Here is an 18,156-nt window from a genome sequence, read left to right on the forward strand (position 1 = left end):
TTCTTAATGTCATCAGTGCTATCGACTGCACACGTGTTGTGATAAAGACACCAGCACAGAATGAATTTGCATTCGGTTAATTAATATACTAATTATATATTATATATGTTGTATAATGTGATAATAATACACCAAAGACATCATAAAGGTTTCGGGCAGCCACCCGTATATTGTTTTTTCCAGCTGCAAAAGTTTGCTTTTGAAGCACGATGTGTATATCACAGAGTCCACAACAGAACTGGCTATAGTAGCCCAAGATGGAGGCTTTAAAGGTCTGGAGAGGAACTGATGTCAACAAAGGGGCCGTAACCAGAAGTGACATCATCAAAGGGGGCGGCTTCGGAAGTGACGTCATCAAAGGGGACAGCTTCGGAAGTGACGTCTTCTGAGGAGCAGGACCCTTGCAGGATTTCCCGGGAAAGCTCTGTAGGGAACTGAGAAAGACAGTTAGTGCACTCCGCTGCCCCTGGTCAGATGTTTCATTACCCTTACTCAGACCCTTTAGGTGCCTCCTACTTGCACGTGTGTGACAATACTAATATACTTATGTACTAATACATGATGCTCAGATACGCCTGACTAATGTTGACAGGCTGAACCCACAATTCCTTTGTTTTATTAAATAGTAGTGAGGGAAGCAGACCTCTGAGTCATGCTGTGTGTGATAGTTGGCTTCTGGGTAACGCTGCCATTGCCAGTTATGTCGTACAACACACGTCTCACCCGTTTTATAGAAAAAAATCGACAGGCTACACGCTAAGGTTATTAATGTTATGCATTTGCAGGAGGTGTTATTACCAACACTGGAGACCGCAGTTCTGGGAGAACACGGCAGTTAACTGTGATAGAATTACATCAAGAACATGAGAATGGGACTGACGTGTCACTAAAATGTGCAATGAAATGAGATTTTCTGGTTGCTTCATTGTTTTGCCACCTGGAGTTCCTAAAACGCCAACACCAAAAAGTCACGTAGAACTTTTGGATATGTTGAAATTTTCTAAAACACAAAACCAAATTTTCACTCCAAGTCCGTGTCTTATAAATCTCAACTTTTGCGTAAGAAATGACTTACAAATGTTTTTGAGAGTGGGCACATTTTATACGTGATTCCACTGTATCATTATTTCCAAAACACAAAAGACAAAGCCAGTCTGAAATCTGGAAGTTTAAAAACAGCGGCAAAGTCCAAAATGCCAATGAAAAAAACTGTAAATTAATTTACTAAAGTGATTGTACTCCAAAACATTAAAAAGCAAAACGAGAGCAAGAGCAGTTAAAAATGCCACCGAGTTTCCTAAACACCCACGTAGCCCTCATGCCCACCACCAGACTCTCGTTGATAAGCCCCCCAATGACATACAGACACATGTTAGACTTTTTCTTATCAAGAACACGAGAGACACAGTTGAAAACTTGTGAAGAGTAAATTCCACACAAACATTAGAAAGTTTTTCTTCACACAGAGAACCACAGACACATGGAGTAAGTGACCAAGTGGTGTGGTGGACAGGAGGACTTGAGGGACTTTGAAACTCCACTTGATGTCATTTTAGAAGAATTAGGTGAACAAGACTGTCAAGGTTGTTTGGCTGAATGGCCTCTTCTTGTCCAGATTCTTCTGATGTTCAGATTTTTTTCAGAGCTGGTAACCTACCTAAAGCTAAGCCAGCACTTAGATGGGAGACCACTTAGGAAAAGCTTGGGTTGTTGCTGGAAACGATTTATGAATAAATCACAAAAACTTTTGTGTTTGACTTCTTTTTTAAGATTCTGGTTTTTGATGCTTACTGTCAATGTCCTGATTGAGTCTGACATGGAGTTTGATGTTTGATGATCAGTATTCACAGAAATGAACTTCACCTCCTGGCCAGAAATTAGGATGGCGGTGCTCCTTCAACTTAATACAATTAAACCTCTCACGGTGAAGTGGTAATGCTTTAAAAAGATTTTAGATTAATGATTTACTGTCAGATGCTTTCTTGCCTTTAATGTTTGTTTCATGTCTTGCCCTGGGAGTTTGGCTTTCATTTTGACTTTGTGGCTTTACGCCACCTGTTTTGATCCCAGCTTTTACTTTGGATGCCTGTGTCCTGGTAGATCTTCTCAAAGCTGCTGTTTTCATTGTACATTGTAATTTATCAGGTTTTGTCGCTGGGAGACCACGTCAGGAGTATCGGTTCGTATCTCTTCGGTATCCCCTTCATGTTAATAAAGCAGCCATTCAGGTTGTCATGTCATTCATGTTCTGCCCTGCATACCACAGTCACTCACTGGTGAGGTTTGAATTTTTCCACTTGTTCATCAGCCCTGGTTCATGCAGATGCACTTTAGGGATGTCCATGAGCTTCTCAGAGGATTGAGTCCAGGAGCCTCCTGCTGATCCATGTCTTTCATGATTTGTTTCTTTGTTCCATATGTGAAGTCCTCACCTGACTCCATTAATGTAAATCTGCGGTTGTTGTTGTTCTGTTTCCAGTAATATGGAAGAAGATGGTTCTAGTTTCTCTGTAACTGGTCATTTGTTTGTTATTTGTGTAACAGAGGTTGTTGTTTCAATGACACTGCAGTGTGACGCATTCACAGACTATAAATACCAGTATGACTGCATTCTGTCATCAGCAGTCGAGTTCCTTTTATTTTCGTTTCTTCAGAATCGACTCCCGTGTGTCAGACGGCATCTTCTCTCACGATGGCAGCAGCTGAAATTCCTCTGTCCACTGATCACTACACCTGTCCAGTGTGCCTGGAGGTCCTAAACGTGCCGGTCACCATCTCATGTGGACACAGCTACTGTATGGAATGCATTAATAAGCACTGGGATCGGTCAGGGTTAAAGGGGATTTACAGGTGTCCTCAGTGCAGAATGGAATTCCATCCAAGGCCAAAGCTTCACAAAAATATGACTCTCACAAATCTGATAGGAGAGTTAAAGGAAAAAGGAGTCATCAGAGCTTCACCTCATGGTAATGCAGAACCTGCCAATGTGCCCTGTGACTTGTGTCCAGTGCGAAAACGGAGAGCTTCAAAGACCTGCATGACCTGCATGGCCTCCTACTGCGAGAGTCACCTGCAGCCACACTTGGACTCGGCAGCCTTCAAGAGACACAAACTGGAGAGCCCAACTGGAAACCTGGAAGAGAAACTCTGCTCAAAGCACCAGAAAGTCCTGGAGATGTTCTGTAGGACCGACGAGATCTGCATCTGCTCGATGTGTGCAGCGACTGAGCACAAGAGTCACCACACCAAGATACTTGTTGAAGAGATAACTGAGAGAAAGGTAAGGAGCGGACCGGGGTAGGGACAAGTCACCCGCACTCCAGGACACGGGTGCTGTATGTGGGATTGTTCAGATATGTCACTACTGGGCATGCCCAGCTACCCCCAGATATCCGATGCTATCCAGTATTCAGTGAAAGTCAATCAAAGAATGGCAGCAGCTCTGCTTTGGTGTCTCCAGAATCCTCATGCAGAAGGCCATCACTCATCACTGCCTGTTAGTGACCTGACTCTTGTTTCTCGCTATTCGCTATTTCATTTACTTGCAACCTAATGTCATTTTCTTGATGCTTTGTATAAGTTAGATGATGTTCTCCTTAGTTAGACACATTGTATGCAAATGGCACTTGTTTATTCTCTTCTATTCTGGTTCCTTTTTTGTTTTCTAATAAGCAGGTGTCTTGTCAAAGCTCACCTCACAGCACTTTGCATGTCAAGGTGCAGATCGAGCTCATATTTCAGTCCTGACAAACACACAGAGGTCTGCCAAGCTGACGTGCCAAGTCACACCCCTGGGCAACCTGAGCCAGGTGAGCTGCAGCTCCAGGTTAGAAAAACCAATTGCAGGATGGAAGAACAACAACAATAACAACAACATTTATTTCTATAGCACATTTTCATGCAAACAGTAGCTCAAAGTGCTTTACATAAAGAACAGAAAAATAAAAGACACAATAAGAAAATAAAATAAGTCAACATTAATTAACAGAATAAGAGTAAGGTCCGATGGCCAGGGTGGACAGAAAAAACAAAAAAAAAAAAAACAAACTCCAGGTGGCTGGAGAAAAAAATAAAATCTGTAGGGATTCCAGACCATGAGACCACCCAGTCCCCTCTGGGCATTCTACCTCACATAAATGAAACAGTCCTCTTTGGATTTAGGGTTCTCACGGAAGGGCTGTGAACTGTGGTTGGGGAGCCATGAGCACTGGCCTTCAGGAAAGAGAGGTGGTGGCAAAGAAGGAAACTTGAGAAAATGACTTTTATTTGATTCTGCTATTTGAGGGCACTGATGCCCACTCCTCACTTGCCATTTGGTCATCATTAGTGTCTCGGGTTTACAGTCTCACAAGTTGAACTTCAAGCAGGGAGCTGCACTTCATTTTCTTTTCTGTCAAAGGTCTTCAGAGAGAATATGGAGCTGGCACCAGGGAACAGCCTAAGGGAGGTGCCTGAAATCCTAAGGGTGGTGAAATTTCAGGTGAAACTGGGAGTTGCCACCACCCAAGGGAGACCCCACAGTCAGCTTCAGCCCGACTAATTGTGACGTAAAGACGACTACTTAGTGCCAGAGTTGGGGCCGTGACTGAGAGAAAGGAATTCATTGCAAACGAGCAACTACTCCTCTCAAATTGTAACAAGAATGTTACCTGGAAAGGTGATCCTTTTACGAAGGACTTGACGTTACATTCCTCTTTAAACTCATGCCAGTTAGTGCCAGTTGTTTTGTACAAGTAATATACCCACGTGTCCTTTTGGTATTTTTATAAGGGGAGAAATTCAATGAGTTGTGAAGATCAGTGAAATTAGCTGAGATGTTTTTGTAACGAATATGCTGTATTCGATGGTGACCTCATTTGCCAAATATTTTCCTAGAAATTATGAATATAACCGATTTAGTGGAATACTAGCTGTGCTAATCATTTAAGATGGATTGAAATCTACGTAATAAACGTAGACCTCAGCTTTAACATTTAACATGCAGTGCAGCATCTATGGGTTTTATAATGAATGTTGTAAACAAATGCATTGCATTTGTCAATCCAACAGTTGGTGCATCACAAACATTTCTAGTACTACAATGCTTTACAGCAAATGTTTGCGATATGCCAATGCACTTTATTACTACAAAGGTTTGTGATGTGCCATCTGTTGGACTGAAAGAGACATAGCAACCCGATGGACACACAGACACCGGTCCTCTTTTAAGGTGAATTATTTTTCCCAGCACTCCATAACGCACATGATATCACAGAGCTGGCAGAACTCTCATGCACGTGTATCGTCAGTGCACTCCAACTCACATTCTACACTCCTGCCTGATTGGCTTTGGGCATGTGTGATGTCACTTCCTGTTTTGGTCTCCCACTGGTATTTTCACTTGACTGGCACATTAGAGAATATAATATGAGGGACAGAATAATAAGCTGATCCCTGTGCACTCACTCACTCACTCGCCGCTACGCCATTTTGCATGCTAGCTGAATACACGTGCAGTTAGCCATGCGGCGAAGCGACAAGTCAAATCAGACCTTAAAGGAACTGTCACCTTCTCCAATTCAGAAAATGCATGAGACCCTGTGAAATTAAAATGATTTATTACTGTTTAGAAGGTACTTCTATCTTCTTCATGGAAGAAAAAAGTGCACTGCATCTGCTCAGATAAAACAGATCCTGCAAAGTAGTGGGAGAAACGCTAGGAAGAAGGCCGAATTAGCTTGTTGGGATGAATAGCCTGTCCTCTTTAGAATTGTACTAACTAATTGTGCTGACTAAGACGAGTTTGTCTGATGATATTCAGTATGGTTATCTTGTCCTTCTTGGTCTAATCTCTTCCACTTTTGCTTCTCTTCACACATTCAGCTCTCCTCGGCCTGATTCACCTAACCTTCTGACTTTTCACCCATTACCTCAGAAACAGTGAAAGATGCCTGCAGTGTGTAAGAAATAAAATAACAGACAACGAGTAGAGAAGAAGGGATGGGAGACATTGACAAGTCAGATGGGTGGCTGATTTTTTTAGGGATACTGTATCTGTTTCCATCACTCTCCTCTCCTTGAGGTTTCTCACATTCATTTTGTCTCCACACAGAGTCAGCTGGAAAAGACAACAAAAGAAGTGAAAAGGAGAGTCCAGGAGAAAGAGAAGAAGCTGGCTGAAATGAAGGAGACTGAAAGGAGGATTCAGGTGAGTCTTGTGTCCAATTCACAAACCACACCGCATGGAAATAAAGACAGTAAGCTTAAGAAGAATCCTGGGCTATTATCGGTTTATAGTGTCATTATTGTCACGTGTACTAAGGAAACAATTGGGCATGGCATGGCAAGAACAGGCGACAAGTACACAGCTGGCATGCGTTTAAATGGTTAACTTAAATATGGTTACCGCACAAGAGGAAGGAATAAACTCAAATCACCAGTGAGCAGTATATGATATAATTTATGTGGATTTTATAAAGTTTTTGATAAGAGAGGCTGGTGATCAACCTCAGGGAAATGGGAATGCAAGGCACAGCATGAAAATGGCTGACAGATTGGCTCAAAGACGAAAGAAAGAGTTATGGGAAGAGTAATGTAATTTGAATTAGGTGATGTTAAGAGTGGTGTCCAGCAGGGGTCAGCTGATCTGATGAGGACCCGAATGACAAGCTGGGCAAGTGTGACAACGGTACCAGAGTGTGAAAGTGAAGACAACACAGAACCAGTGTAATCAATCAATCACGGGGGGATCTGGGCAGCATACAGGAGTGGGAAGATGAGCGGACAATGAATTGTAATGTCAGGAAGTGTACAGCAGCAGGAAAAAGCACTTTAATGTATTAGCTGGTCATAAAATGTGCTCCGGTCTTCATCAAATTCACAAGTATTGACAAATAAAATATGCTTATGCTAATAACACACACACACACACACACACAGACACACACACACACACACACAGACACACACTTGTAATCTTTCATGTCTTTACTGAACTCATCCATCAAACATTCACAGTGTGCTGTTGATAAAGCAAGTGGACCCTTAGATGGCTTGACACATCAAACCTCCTTTGGAAGCAAAAACATCTAACAAGAGCTCCCGGTAGCCACAGATCAGACCTGCACAACCTTCAGGGGGGATTCTAGACCCTTCTTGCTTAGAGATCTGTTTCAGCTCAGCCATATGGTCAGGATGTCTGCTATGAAAGTCTCTCTTGAGGTCATTCCACAGCATTTAGGTTGGGGTTTGGGCTTTGACTGGGCCCTTCCAAAAGGCCGTTCTATAGTAGATTGACTTTGGTGTTTGGGGTCAAAGTCCTGCTACATCAGCCATCTTCTGCTGAGCTTCAGCTGATGGACAACCACCCTGACAATAACCTGTAGGCGTCCATGACAAACTTGGGAATTCATTTGTCCATTGATGATGGTAAGCTGTCCAGGCTCTGAGTCAGCAAAGCAACCCCACATCGTGATATTCACTCCGCAGCATGATGCTTTCATGTTGATATGTGGTGTTCTGCTACATTTCCTTCCCAAACAGTTCATCCTTAGTTTCATCAGTCCACAAAACATTTTTCCAATTGTGTTGCGTGTCAAGATGGTCTTTGGCATAAAGTGCAGAGCAGTGTTTTGTTGGAGAGCAGGTGCTCCCTTTTTGGTGTCCTCCTGTGGACATCATGGCTGCTCAATGTTTTGTGTATGGTGACCTCCTGAACAGAGATGCTCACCTGTTCCAGTTTTTTGTACCTCATCAAGCATTCTGGGTTGAGTCTTTTGAGTCATCTTGGCTGGTCACCTACTTCTAGGGAGAGTAGCCACAGTGCTAAATGGTCTCCACGTACACACTTGCTGTCTAAATGTGGGCTGATAAATATCTAACCTCATTCAGATCAAATCAAATTGTTTTTGTCACATAAAGTACAATATGTAGTGAAATGCTTAGGTGCTCAACTCCAATGACTGTGCCTTTAAGAAGAATACAAAAAGAACAATAACAATAATTACATGACTTTATAAGTATCAATAAACCTTGATAGAATTTTAAATATGTGAGAAATAAAGCAATAAGTAAATACATAACATATCTTAAATAACTGAGTGTAACCCTAACACTAACCATTTCCAGTTTTATGTAGATCAACAGTTCTCTTTTATTTGCGAGGTATGCTTGACATCACCAATGGCAAACTCAGAATGTTTCAGTCGTTTTTTTTGGTCAAAGTATCTTTAAACCACACCTCTAATTTTGTTTCATTTGTGGCACTCCAGGTTTTGTTGAAGTCATCAGCTGAGGGGTTCACATGCTTTTCCATCTCACACTGTGAATGTTTGAATGATGTCGATCAGACCATATTTTAAGAGAAATTTATACATAAATGCAGCAAAGGAAATTGTTCTTACCATCCATCCATCCTTTATCCAACCCGCTATATCCTAACTAAATATCATTTCACTTATAAGGAAGTAAATATTAGATATTAATGTGCAATGGAAGTTCTGCACAGATAGCGCGGACTCTGTACAGAAATGGGAAAAACTCTAGGAAGGAGGCCAGATTAGCTTGTTGGGATGAATGGCCTGTTCTCTTCAGAATTGTTCTCATGACTAAGATGAGTTCTTCTGATCATATCCAGTATGGTTGTCTTGTCCTTCTTGGTCTCATCTCTTCCACTTTTCCTTCTCTTCACACATTCAGCTCTCCTTGGCCTGGTTCTCATCACCACATGACTTTTCACCCATTACCTCAGAGTTCCAAAACGTAAAACTACACCTTATGAAAAGGACCCAGGAGTCATAGTGGACTCCATCCAGACAATGGACAGAAGCCATCGAGGAGATGAATGGGATGTTAGGTTGTGTAAAGTGCAGAGTCCAAATCAAGGAAGGGTATTCTTAAGCTTTATAAGACCCTAGTGAGGTCTCACCTGCAGTTCTCTGTACAGGTTTGGTCTCCATATCACAAAATGGACATAGCAGTGCTACAGAAAATCCAGAAGAGAGAGAGAGCTGCTAAACTGATTCAGGAGAGCAACAGAGAAGGAGCGACTGAACGAGCAGAACCTTTAAAGTTTAAGCAAATGGAGATTAAGAGATGACTGAAGTGTTTATAGTTGTTAAAGAAATGAGTACAGCGAATCTAGATTGCTACTTGAAAATGAATTCAAGGAGAACATGAAACTTTCTAAGGGTACATTTTGTGCACATGTTAGAAAATTGTCCTTCAAACTGAGAATCCAAGACATGTGGAATAAGTGACCAATTGGTGTTATGGACAGCAGAACTCCAGAGATCTTCAGAAATCGACTTGATGTCATTTTGACGATGTCAGGTGGACTGGACTGGTGAGCATTTTGGGCTGTTGGGACTTTTTCTGTCAAATTACTTCTTATTTTCTAAAGTCAGTTACCCAAGGTTCATCTGAAAAATATGACGCAATCCTTTCCGGAACATTTCTTTTTTATAAATGATCAATTAATGATTTGTGGTCATGTAGCAGTGTTGGTTCCTTCAGAGGAGGACAACTAAAATTTTATTTACACACCAGCGTGTTTAAGACCATAAGCATTTTCTTTATTTTGATGGTAGGCAAGTGTTGTCCAAAGGTTTTATAGTGAAGCTTTTGGGGAACAATTGAATAAGTGACAGAAAGCCAGTGTCATGACGTCCACTCTCTGACCTGTGTGTTTGTGGCGTCAGGACTCTTCCCTCTCACAGCCCATCAACTTTTCCCTCATCCCAACTCTCTTCTTTTGTAATCTGGCAGGACTTTGTGGTATGATGTCTTTAAAATGATTCCTACCTTCTTTTGTTCAGAGATCTGCAGAAAAAGAGGAGAAGGAACATGAGGAGAACATCAAGTCTATGCTTCAGTCCATTGAGAGGCTGAAGTCAGAGGTCGGTGAGGCCATTAGAGGTCACAAACGGGGTGAATTGAGTAAGGTTGAAGGTGTCATCAAGCAACTGGAGAAGGAGATCAAGGAGCTCAGGAAGACAGAATCTGAGCTGGCCAACCTTTCAAGGACCGATGACCACATGCAATTGTTGAAGGTGAGAGGGCCAATCTGAAAGACACCAGCAGGTCTGTTTGACACGCACGTCTTAGTCTCTCATGTTCTTGTTTTTTTATCTTCTGTTCATGTAGATGTTCCATAAGGTCCTTGTCCCTCCTGGTGATGGCAATGCTCCCAATATCACTGTAAATGAAGGTTTCCTTCCAGAAACTCTGAAGAAGAAACTGTCAGAAGCAAAGAAGAGTTTGGAGGAGATCAGGGAGTTTGTGAAGAGGAATAAGACAGGTGGGTTGTGTGTATCCTGAAGAAGATCCTGAGTTGGGAGATGAACCCGTGGTGCTTGTGACACATGCTGGAAGCTGACATGTTGTTTTGCTGTTTCCTCTCTTCAGGCTCTAAGGTTTCAAATGATGCCCTGCAGAACCCAAGTAGAAAAGACTTTTTAAAATGTAAGTTCTCTTTTGTCAATGGGACTGAATGTTCCACCTAATAGGTTTTCATGATTTACAAATGGTCACAAATGAAATCTTTGTGTTTGTCGATTTGCTCCCCTCAGCTCAAGTCTCAGATTTCACTCGTTCTCCTGTCTTTTCTCTTCATTCAGACTCCCGTTCTCTCACCCTGGACCTCGACACGGCACACAAACGCCTGCACCTCTCTAAAGAGAAAAAGAAGGTGACATGTGAGGAGAAAGAGAAGCAATATTACGGTCACGCTGACAGATTCGAGAAGTGGCAGCAAATCTTGTGTAAGGAAGCCCTCTCGACGATCCACCACTATTGGGAGGTTGAGTGGAGTGGAGACAAAGCTGAAATTGGAGTAACATACAGAGGAATAGGAAGGAAAGGAGCGGGTAACGAGTGTGTCCTCGGACTGAATGACAAGTCCTGGAGTTTGTGTTGCTCTGAAGCAGGGGTCTCTGCGTGGCACAATAACCAGAAGACTGACATAAGCGTCCCCATTAGTCACAGAATAGGAGTGTATCTGGACAGTCCAGGGGGGTCCCTTTCATTTTACAACGTTTCCGACACCATAACCCTGCTGCACAAGTTCAACGCCTCCTTCACCGAGCCGCTCTTTGCTGGGTTTAGGGTTCGACCAAACTGCAGTGTGACAATCTGCCCTCTGAACCGCTCTGACCAGAGACTGGCTTCGTCTGCAAGTCACTCCACGTCTTCTGTCTTCTAATTTTAATTTTAGAATCATCAGGACAATTCCACAGATTCCTCACTTCATTTCTGGTGCCTTCCACAAACAAACACTTACAGAGTCACTGGCCATCCTGCCATTCCTCCTGACCATGTGATCCTGGGCCACTGTGGTTAGTGGGGGGCGCCATCCTTCAAGGTTGGCATCATCAAGAAAGCAACAAGGACAGCTGACCATCAGTGGACATCAGACTGGAAGTCCCTCACCCCAGCTTATGTTCAATACTTTCCATGGCCACTGTCATTATGATTTACAATTTAAATTCAACCTTAAGTAGATCAGCAAGCAAAGCTGTGGAGAGAAACAACTTGAGAGTCCCGTCGCCGTCACATGGAGAAGGAAATCCCAATTTAGACTGTAAATATTAAATAGTAACTGTAAATCAGAGGTCAGAACTGATGCTCAATACTTTTTTAATTCTGTTTATGTCACTTTAATCCAAACCACTGGCACAATTGTTCACAGGTCTGCCTCACCACTCCAGGGCACTCGGTTCAGATTTAGCCCGGCCACTGGCTGTATGGAATGTCCAAGTTCTTCTAATATTCTTGTGGATTTTCTCTGATTTCTCTAATTTCCATTTTTCATCACACTGGTAAATCACACTTTAAAACGGCTACTTTATTGGCATTTCCGTGTGTGCATCCTGTGGTGGGCTGGCATCTCGTCCACTGTTTGTTCCTGCAGTGACATAATGAAGCCCCTCATAACAGTATGAGTTTAATGACTGCTCCGCTCCTTTTTCATTTTTTCTATCCAATGATGATTTTCATTTTTCTTCTCTGGATTTGGCCGACGTGGTAAAGGCATTGACCACCATTGTATTCACAGACTTGACTTGACCCCACCAGGTGGACAGGTGTGCTAAATACACCTGACTGATGTGGTGAATTTATATCACAGCCATAACAGCGGGTTTGTAATCCTAGTGGGAATCTAAATATTTATTTTTTATTGCTTATCTTTTATAACTTTGTCATGTTTTTCATATTTTTGGACATTTTGTTCCAGGCCCTTTTCCCAGGTCTACTTAATAAATATTTTGAATGAGAGTCACAAATGTGACAAAAAGAATACGGGTTTTTAAAGTTCAAAAGAAATTGTTAAATGTCCTAAAATTTCTTAAAAAGCCTCACAAGGAAGATGAACTGTAAAATCTCTAACCTGAGTGACACATGCAATACAGAAAATCTTCAGAAGTGAGGAAATGCTTCTTGGTAAAGCAAAAATAATAAAAAATAAAAAAATAAGGCAGCAGGGTGTAACCAGAACTGATAAATAACTACTTGATAATTGTGATTTGTGAGCCCAGTTATGTTGGCATACATGAAGTTGAAGTAAGATCAGACCTTTCAGGCAGGCTTAGGTGATTAGGGTAGGTACAGTGTTGGGGTCTTAGAAGGGTGGTCCATATATCACATATTCAAGGAGCTCAGATGGTAGTTACCTATTCCTGATCATTTTCTCAAATAACTCAATTAATTTCTAAAATGTGTGGGTATTTATTTTGTCTCTTCTGCACGCCACCCAACCCGGTACGACCATCATTGGCATTCCCCACTGGAGACCTGGACGATGATTGTGCTGTTTCAATGGCTTCTCTTTGGTCTGGATTTGTATGTATAAATTACTATTCTACAATGTATATTGGGAGTGAAAGCTGTATTTTAAAGCAAGTCAAAAAATATATATAGTATATCCTTTAGCACCATATCTCTCTTGTCTGATTATTTCCACCATGGTTGCTCAAGGGGTATATACACAGGTTCAAGTATGTCCTGCATTTCTAAAATATAACACGTGTCCTGCTGGAGACAACTCCCCAACCTGCACCCACCCCTCCACCTGCCCCTCATGCCCTGCTTTTTTAAAGTCATCCAAACTCTGCTTCTCCCGGCTGGTGTTTCAGTTTTCTTCTCCATTGCTCCAACGTGCCCAGCGCCCACACCCACGTGACTCCTCCATAGTAAACAACGAGCTGACATGTTGGCGAACGCAATGTCAAACAGCCTCAGTTTAGCAGACTAATTAGCGAAGTGATCTGCTGACAGTCCCTGGAGGACACCTAATGGGACACAAAGGGATGAGCTCTGTTCCATGGGGAGAACCTTTCCAGATGTTTCAGATGATTATGCTTCATTTTGTTCTAATATCTAATGATCGACTACTGATTGAGTGCAACATCTTGTTAGTTTAGACCTCAGTGTTCTGAGAACATTTAATGTGTTCTGAGAAATCGTTTAGGTAAGTTGAGAAAAACGCTAACAAAGCCAGTAGTTTCAGTTTGCATCTTTTGAATAATTTTAGAGTAGAGGGGATATTATAGTCATGGTGGACTTGAATAAGCCAAACCTTAACTGGGTTAGTCCTACAGACAGAGGAGCACAAGTGCAGGAGTTTACAGACGTAATCAGTGACTGTTTAATAAGACACCAATGAGGGGGAGCGCTGTCTCGAGTTAGGATTTTGTAATAACCAGGATAGAATTGAGATGAAGAGGTGATTGAAGTGCTTGGGGTAAAGTGACCACAATATTCTATAATGCTAAGAGTTTGGACAGGGCACAGATGCAAAGACTAAAACTGGCATTTTGGACAGATAAGACAAAGCCTAAATAAGACAAACTGGGATAAGCTTTAAGGTGTGGAGACAGTTGTGGAGATGTGGGTCTGGTTAAAAGAGATTTTTACATAGAATGCAGGACAAGTTCATCTCAAAATTTAGAAGTGGCAAGAAATTAAAGAAAACTCTGAGGTGGATAAATAAGGAGCTAAAAAAATGAAGTTGCAAAGGAAAGAACAGACGGAAAAAGTGTATAAAACTAGCAATCTCCAGTGTTAGGGCAATAGTGTAGAGAGATATTAGGAAAGAGAACATACTGCAGAAAAGGTGGTAGCAAAAGAACGGTCATGGAGGAGGTGAAGAGTATTAGGGATGGTAAAGGTGATCAGGATTAGAAAGAGGGTGAAAGCTTTGAACTTGCACTTTATAGATCAGGAGTACTCTGATCCAGTCCTAGAGCTACGCAGTGCCTTCAGGTTTTCATTCCAACCAGCTTCATAATTTGAAACAAAGGAACTTGGTGTTTGATTACATACCATGTTAGGGCTTTTATTCCTCCAAAACAAATCTTAATCACACTGCAGATTTTTTATTTATTTTGTGCTCCTTGTAGCTCTTGGTCCTTCCCTTCTCTCTTATTTATTTTGACACATGGCATTAAGCACACATACTTCATGATGCAGGTACGCCAATTTAAATAGGTGGGGCGTCAAAACAAAGAAAAGGGGCAATTGGACTGATTAGCCAAAGGCAGAGTCACAGCAGTGTGAAAAGAAATGACATCCTCCTTCCAGGGGGCTTGGGTTTTTATGGAGGCTGAACCAGAAGGGGCAGGGTCAGTTGCCCAAACTGGGTGTTTTCTTGGCACTGTGGGGACAGAAAGAGAGGACGGTGTTAGTGATAGTACCCCCTCTCTCGTCCTGGTGGGTTATTACATACCTCAGCAGAGCCAGTGAAGAGGTCCTACGCCATGTACACATGACATAAGCTGTAATCTAATGAATCACCAAGGCCAGACAATATTTATCCTTGAATGCTTAAAGAAGTTGGTGAATGAACAAAGAAACCTTTAATGTGCATTTATCAGACATTTCTGATCACTGGAGAAATTCCTAAAGAGTAGAAGCTATCATATATTATATCATATATTATCTAGTCATTATGACGCCTCCCTAATCCCGACACTTTACTGGCTGAGACACTATTTGCCACACAGCACACGGTTTATTTACAGCTATATTACATTATAATATATATATATATATTACATATATTATATTACAGCTTTTCTCTGCTCTCCGTGGCACAGTACATCAAGCACGGCACAGTAGCACAGCCCTTCCCTTTGTCAGTCCTTCCACTTCCACTCCTCCTCATGAGCTCCGTCCACTTCCTTCCAACTCAGGCCATTAAGCGGTGGTGACTGACTCATTTTATAGGGCACCGGGAAGGACTTCTTCTGGAAGTGCTGCCACATAGGGCCCTGCAAGTGTCCAGTCTCTCCCCTGGCAGTGGCAATGGGCCCCAGAAGGGGTGAGCTTTCTTATTCATGACTCTTGGCTTCACTGGAAGCCAAGGTGCTGCCCTCTGTTCAGTAACTGTCCTGAAAATCCTCCGTCCTGGCCAGGTAAGGGCCCAAGCCATCCACCACATCATATACAGTAAAAAATGTTACCAGGCTGATCTGAGTTACTTTAGGCTGGCAGATACATTAATGGAAGGAATCATTAAGGTGAAAGATCAAGGAGCATATGTCTGAAATAGGAAGGTCATGCTTCACTAATGTGGTGGAATTCGATGAGGAAGCAACAAAAGTATTTGATACAAAATGTGCATATGACTTTATTTATCATCTCCAGTGTGGAGACAGGCACAAAATTGGCTCAAGCAGCAGACACCATAGGGTTTATGGTGAGAGGAGCCTCTTCTAAATTAGGTGATGTTAAGAGTGGTGTCCCTCAGGGGTCAGGGCTGAGACCACCAGTCTATGTAAATAACTAGTCGGTTAAGCACAACGATCATATCAAACTCGGACGAATGGCAGATAATGTATTTCCAGAGGGACTTGGACAGAATAGATAGATAGATAGATAGATAGATAGATAGATAGATAGATAGATAGATAGATAGATAGATAGATAGATAGATAGATAGATGAAAGGCACTATATTATAGATAGATAGATAGATAGATAGATAGATAGATAGATAGATAGATAGATAGATAGATAGATAGATAGATAGATGAAAGGCACTATATGATAGATAGATAGATAGATAGATAGATAGATAGATAGATAGATAGATAGATAGATAGATAGATAGATAGATAGATAGATAGATGAAAGGCACTATATGATAGATAGATAGATAGATAGATAGATAGATAGATAGATAGATAGATAGATAGATAGATAGATAGATACTTTATTAATCCCAAGGGGAAATTCATGATGAATGCATACTTGGGCAGATTTGTAGACCATTACAATGAATGTCAATAAGTACAGTATTGCCCCGGAATCATAAACTCCCCAGAACTCGAACAACTTGGAATCCGAATGAAAAATTCAAGCAAATTTTGTGGTGGAATCCGAACGCCCAGCACGTTGTTCGTGTGTTTTGTGCATACGTTTCACCAGCGCTCGGGCCGCCCATACGCCTTGTCTTTCAGTTCATTGTTGCAAGTTGTAGTGAAAGCATCTTGTTTGATTTTTGCTGCTAGTTTTATGCTTTTGTGCCTGTTTTGTGTTATTTCTTTATATAATAACAACTTAGTGTATTCGCCATGGGTCCTAAAAAGTGTAGTGAGGAAAGGAAGAGGAAAGAGGAAAGATGTTTGAGCTGCCATTGAAGTTAAGAAAGATCTTATCGCTAATCATGAAAGCGGTACACGTGTGGTTGATCTCGCTACTGTGTTCAGGATGCCTAAATCGACTGTTTGTACAATTTTGAAAAATAAAGAAGCTATCAAAGCAGCTGATGTGGTGAAAGGGGTTACGACACTGACCTCTAGGAGATTGAAAAGTGTTGTGACCAGAGCAGGGTAACATAATTAGCCAGCATGGGTAACTCAGAACGTTAACTTCTTTGTTTTACGACAGGCACACACTTATCTCCAGTCAAGAAGAGCATTCTTTAATTCAAGACTCCTTTGCTATCCTTTCAACTGGTAACACATTTTATAAAAAACTCCCCCTAGCGTTCTGGCAGAAACTTCAACCGAACACAACAAAAAGTATGGAAGAGATGGAAAAACTGCTCTTAGTTTGGATTAATGAAAAACAGCTGGCTGGTGATGTGATTTCTGAGATGATAATTTGTGAGAAAGCTGAGGTCCTCCACGATGATTTAGTGAAAGGTATGCCTGATACTGGTGCTCAAAAGGAGGAGTTTAAAGCCAGTTAATATTTGATCTTAAAATCCAGTGTATTTACTGTTAAAACCATTTTGAAAATTCGAGTTTGTTGGACACAGGAATGGATTAATCCAGTTTATATTATTTTAAAATGGGCAAAATTGCCTTGGAACTCAAACGATTTGGAACTCGAATGGGGTTCTGGAATGGATTAAGTTTGGATTCCAAGGTATCACTGTATACGATAAAAAATGTTAGAAATGAATAAAAAAGGTGAGGTTTGAAACTTGATAGTGCATCTTATGAGATAGACCTGGGACTCGTAGTTTACTCAGCATTATCTCCATCAAAAGAGTGGACAGAAGTGATTTCAAAGGCTAGAAGATATATAGTGCCACACAGATATGGAGTGTTCGTTAAGCAGGGTTAAAACATACAAGTGAGAGCTTAAAGTCCAGTTTTGGTCTCCATATTACACAAAAGACAGAGCAGCACTAGAGGAAGTCCAGAGGAGAGCAACTTAGCTGACTCCACGACTGAGAGGTCTGAGCTATGAGGAGAGACTGAAGGAGTTGAATCTTTTCAGTTTAGCAATTGGAGATTTAAATGTAATATGACTGAAGTGTTTAACATTATGAAGGGAATAAAAACAGTGGGGACCATCCGAGCATTTAGATTAAAATGAATTCTTCAACAAGAGCAAAAGGACACAGTTGGAAACCCGTCAAGGGCAGATCTCAAGAATCTCTTCACACAGAGAACCACAAACACATGAAATAAATGACCAGGTAGGGTGATGAATGGCAGGACTTTCTCCCACACCACTATGACTGTCTCAAAGAAGAAAGGATCTTAAGTACAGGAGAGTGATCTCCATCATGGCCAATTGCCATTCAATGAATGCAGAGTTCAGTGTTTTATAGTCAGGAGATTGTATCAAGGCTTAGCGTTAGCGTTAGGGTTAGGGTGACCACTGTGATGTCTCCTTTGCAGTTCCAGTACAGCAGGTATTTGGGTTGTTATGTGATTCATGGCAT

At 41.6% G+C, this 18,156-nt stretch overlaps 1 protein-coding gene across 1 annotated transcript; it reads left to right on the top strand.

The window, feature by feature from the left end:
• Positions 1-1,579: 1,579 nt before the first annotated feature.
• LOC120536502 (tripartite motif-containing protein 16-like) lies at positions 1,580-12,905 on the top strand. The gene is made up of 6 exons (XM_039764896.1): positions 1,580-3,280; positions 6,092-6,187; positions 9,795-10,028; positions 10,123-10,276; positions 10,384-10,440; positions 10,596-12,905. Exons 1-6 carry the CDS (start codon positions 2,693-2,695, stop codon positions 11,177-11,179), a joined length of 1,713 nt encoding a protein of 570 aa, XP_039620830.1. The 5' UTR covers positions 1,580-2,692; the 3' UTR covers positions 11,180-12,905.
• Positions 12,906-18,156: the final 5,251 nt, after the last annotated feature.

This window comes from Polypterus senegalus, chromosome 10 (assembly GCF_016835505.1).
Source record: "Polypterus senegalus isolate Bchr_013 chromosome 10, ASM1683550v1, whole genome shotgun sequence".
Classification (NCBI taxonomy): Eukaryota; Metazoa; Chordata; class Cladistia; order Polypteriformes; family Polypteridae; genus Polypterus; species Polypterus senegalus.

Bases quoted from the DNA above. Each gene is read 5' to 3' on its own strand.
- LOC120536502 (XM_039764896.1), top strand. From the start codon at position 2,693: ATGGCAGCAGCTGAAATTCCTCTGTCCACTGATCACTACACCTGTCCA. The intron at 3,281-6,091 runs GTAAGGAGCGGA...GTCTCCACACAG, and splicing joins AAGAGATAACTGAGAGAAAG to AGTCAGCTGGAAAAGACAAC. The intron at 6,188-9,794 runs GTGAGTCTTGTG...TCTTTTGTTCAG, and splicing joins AGACTGAAAGGAGGATTCAG to AGATCTGCAGAAAAAGAGGA.